At 30.9% G+C, this 3,845-nt stretch overlaps 1 protein-coding gene across 1 annotated transcript in view; it reads right to left on the bottom strand.

Moving 5' to 3' along the window:
* Window positions 1-2,529: 2,529 nt before the first annotated feature.
* Window positions 2,530-3,845, bottom strand: part of LOC107557932 (IQ domain-containing protein E-like) — a 20,144-nt gene continuing 18,828 nt past the window's right edge. The window contains exon 21 of the mRNA XM_016241519.1: window positions 2,530-3,364. Coding sequence (XP_016097005.1) covers window positions 3,234-3,364 — 131 coding nt within the window. The 3' untranslated portion in view covers window positions 2,530-3,233. The remainder of the gene's footprint in view (window positions 3,365-3,845) is intronic.

Here is a 3,845-nt window from a genome sequence, read left to right as displayed (position 1 = left end):
CAGTGTTGCCAACTAATTTTCAGAGGAAGTTGCTAAAGGAAGGTTGATTTGTTGCTAAAAGTTGCTAAATGGCGTTGTGATGTCATTGCGTGATGACGTCATTATGCAATCATGACGCAAAATTGTCACTACATCGAATCTCAGCAAAAAAATAAAACCTATATATATATATATATGTTAATTTATATTTGTTTGTAAAATAATATAAATGCTTAATATAATATTAAAATATAAATAACTATTTTTAAATACAACATTGAATTATTCAGTACTTACCCTACACATTTTTGTACGATTACAATTTAAGTGTATTATTATGATTTTTATTATTACTAGTTTGTAAACTAGTAAAACTATACATTCTGAACAATTACAATTTTAAGCAGTGTATTGGTAGTTAGTATGCTACAATCTAAAAGTCTGTATAGGGGCACAATCTACTATGTTAATGTAGAGGAATTTTCTGAATTGATTATTTACAGTTGTTGTCACAGCAATTTCAATTACGCATTGTATTTAGTGTTTTCAGGTTACAACGGATAATGGATAATGTCCTGAAAAAATGACTAACTTTTCGATTTTTCTAGATTTTTTTTTTTTTACAGTGTACCAACAATCACAGGTACAAGCTACTAACAAGGTGTCATAAATGAACAATTATTCAATTATTAAATTATTCAGTTGTTATTATTATTATTATTATTAAATTGAACAATTGTAAATAGCAGCTAACTTAATTCATGTGAGACGTGTACTGCTAGTCATCTTTGGTTTCCTCTTTTTGTGTAATTTATATATTTTTTAAAAGTGTCCCTTTTATTGTTTAAGTCACTTATCAAAAGTTGCTCAAAGTTGCCAAATACATTTTAAAAATAGCTACATTTGTTGCTAGGCGCTTTTGGAAGAAAAAGTTGCTAGGGTAGTATGAAAAGTTGCTAAATCTAGCAACAAAATTGCTAAATTGGCAACACTGTGTGTGCAGTTTCACATGATTAGTGCAAATTGTCACATGACCAGAGCAGTTTATTTCCAGTTTGCACTTTGCACCTTGAGAAGATGATAACTGCATCAAAGCTCCAAAACAAAAGGCTAGTAAAATATGTTAACATAAAGATATGACAAAGATTTTTGGTACACATCTTTAAGGTGTCTAGTATTAATATATGCATTCACATATATTCAGATTTGTTGAGTGTGGTCATAGAATGAGTAAACATGTTGATGGTCACAATAGTGGCCGGTGGGATAACAGTGAACTTAGGTTTACAATATAAATCCAATTGCAGTTGTTAGTGAAAATTACACTAAAATGCTGCAATGACAAAATAGTGCACTGAATTAAAAATTCAAATGTTTCAAAAAATTTACAATATTGATGTTGTAATACTGGTAGCACTAATATACAAATTTGATGTTATATTTTACAAAAAAGTAACAATTTTGAAATGCGTTGATGGTTGGATTTTTATGTTTTTTATCTCAGTATTCCTATCAATGTTGCATAACGTTTTTTTATGCATTTATGCATAAACCTTAGAATGTGATCAAACAGTTTAAAATAGCTGGGCTTAGATATATAACAATTTTTATGACTGCAGAACTGCAGAAATTCAGTACTAACCTTATCCCACCGGTCACAATTGTGACCGACCATAAAACACAATTTTTCACACACTTTTCCAAAACAAAATCAAAAAAATAATTATTGATTATTTCAAAGGGTTACTAATGACACATCATTTGGATATTTTCATGTCTGGGAAAAATTTGGAATTAATGTTTACTGGCCTCTAGTGGTCAAATGACGCTACTTCAAGTCATGTCTTTCTATTGTTATTATAAATTATACCGCATACAACTATATTGCAAACGTTTAAAAAAATAAGTTACACGCTTAAGTTATAAAAAGGGTAAAGTTTGAAAACAACAATGACCCGATTGTAAATGTGCACAATCAATTGATCCGATTGGTCCTCATTCTTGCATTTATTTGCATACTGAATTGTGATTGGCTTTTTTTTTAAACTTTTTTAATGTTCAGAAAATTTTCATAAGGTGAAACAAAATATTACATACTGGGTTTTTTTTGTCAGTTTATTTTATGGCAACTCTGTTAACCAACAACCCCTACTTAATCTACAAATGCAGTTTTATACCGATTTGTGTGGTTTTGATTTTTAAACAAAAATAATAAAAAATGGAGAAAGTTTATACAATTAAAAATGTTTAAATATACAGTTGAGAAGGTCAAATCACTTTTTATTATTAAAATCTTTAAACACCATGTTTACATTTTTCTATTTGCCAAGCTTTAAAATATTTTATCAGGTAGAAATTGTGAATAACAAAATACTGAAAAAATCACCATGCTTAAGCCTTATCCAGTAAATCACGAACGATTGGACAAGTAATGTATATTCATTGGTTAAAAAAAAAAGAAATTAATTATCAGGTATCCACTGCTAGATAGTAAGTTATTAGGAAATGGTATTTTCATACTTTAGCACAAAAGACCAGAGAAAACAAGTCTTTAATAAACAGAAATCTAACATAAATTCAAGAATGACACAAAACAATAATGTGTTTTAACAAGACTTTAAAAACCGCAATACAGCATCACATTTTTCAGTGCTATTATTGGTTCAATACAGATACACCAGCTATAATAACAGGTAACACGCTGACAACATTTAAGTGAAACAGCATTTACTGTCATTTTTTTCCCAATCTGAATAAAGTTATACAGCAATATCTTACATACATCACCCACATTTGTGGAGATTCACAGTACTTTTTATATCAATCAGAGGTGTACCTTAAATGCACACACAATGGCTTAAATATACTTTATGCGATATCCTGCTTTGTGTAATATGTATATTGATCTACAATGAAAAGTAAACGAAGAATAGTAAATCCCTGATCCTCATTTAAAGATGATCATTCAACACAAGGCACTTTTGGAGTGTGAAGACAAAACATGATATTTGTCCCTTATTAGAAGGCTTAGCTCCTAGAAGTCAAAAGAGCATGATCTTAGCAGAATAAAAGTGTGAAAATCACAAAACCATAATTCATGATCCATGTTCTTCTCTGTCTAGTCATTATTGCCGATATACAATCAGTTAAAAAAATTTTTGTTTCATTTCCACTTTAAGTTGCTCAGGTAATTATGTGTGTTACAAGTTAAGAAAAGAGAAAAAAAATAAATAAAATAAAAAATCAAGTCATTTTCACTGAACGGGCTTAAGGATTTTTTTTTTTCTCAGTGGCTTTGAAGGAGACACAATGATGTCATCCGAGTCGTCCGAGTCGATGGTCTTTGGAATTTCATTGCCTGGTTGATGTTGGTGGATCTTCAGGTCTGCTTAATAACAACAAAATCATACATTTTATTACATTAAATAGATTAAAGAATATTCTGTATGCATAATGGTAGTTTATCAGAGATTATTTAAAGGGGTCATATGATGCGATTTCAAGTTTTCCTTTCTCTTTGGAGTGTTACAAGCTCTTGGTGCATAAAGAAGATCTGTAAAGTTGCAAAGACTAAAGTCTCAAATCCAAAGAGATATTCTTTATAAGAGTTAAGAGTCAGCCACGCCTACCTAAAACGGCTCGTTCTAACACGCCCCCACATATCTACCTCACTATGTGGGAAGATTTGCATAACGCCGCCCAAATGTTCACGCAAAGAAAGAAGGCGTAACTTTTATTCTCGCTGTAGTATTGGTGCCGCTGCCGCCTTGTCCTGAAGAGCTGTGTGTTTCGTTGTGAAAGCGAAACTACTTTGTTTCGCCTTCCAAAAGAGGATGATATCCGCTTCGTCATGCCTAGAGCTGATC

Source organism: Sinocyclocheilus grahami, unplaced genomic scaffold (assembly GCF_001515645.1).
Source record: "Sinocyclocheilus grahami isolate Dianchi unplaced genomic scaffold, SAMN03320097.WGS_v1.1 scaffold625.1, whole genome shotgun sequence".
Taxonomy (NCBI): Eukaryota; Metazoa; Chordata; class Actinopteri; order Cypriniformes; family Cyprinidae; genus Sinocyclocheilus; species Sinocyclocheilus grahami.
This window is presented reverse-complemented; position numbering and strand designations above follow the sequence as displayed.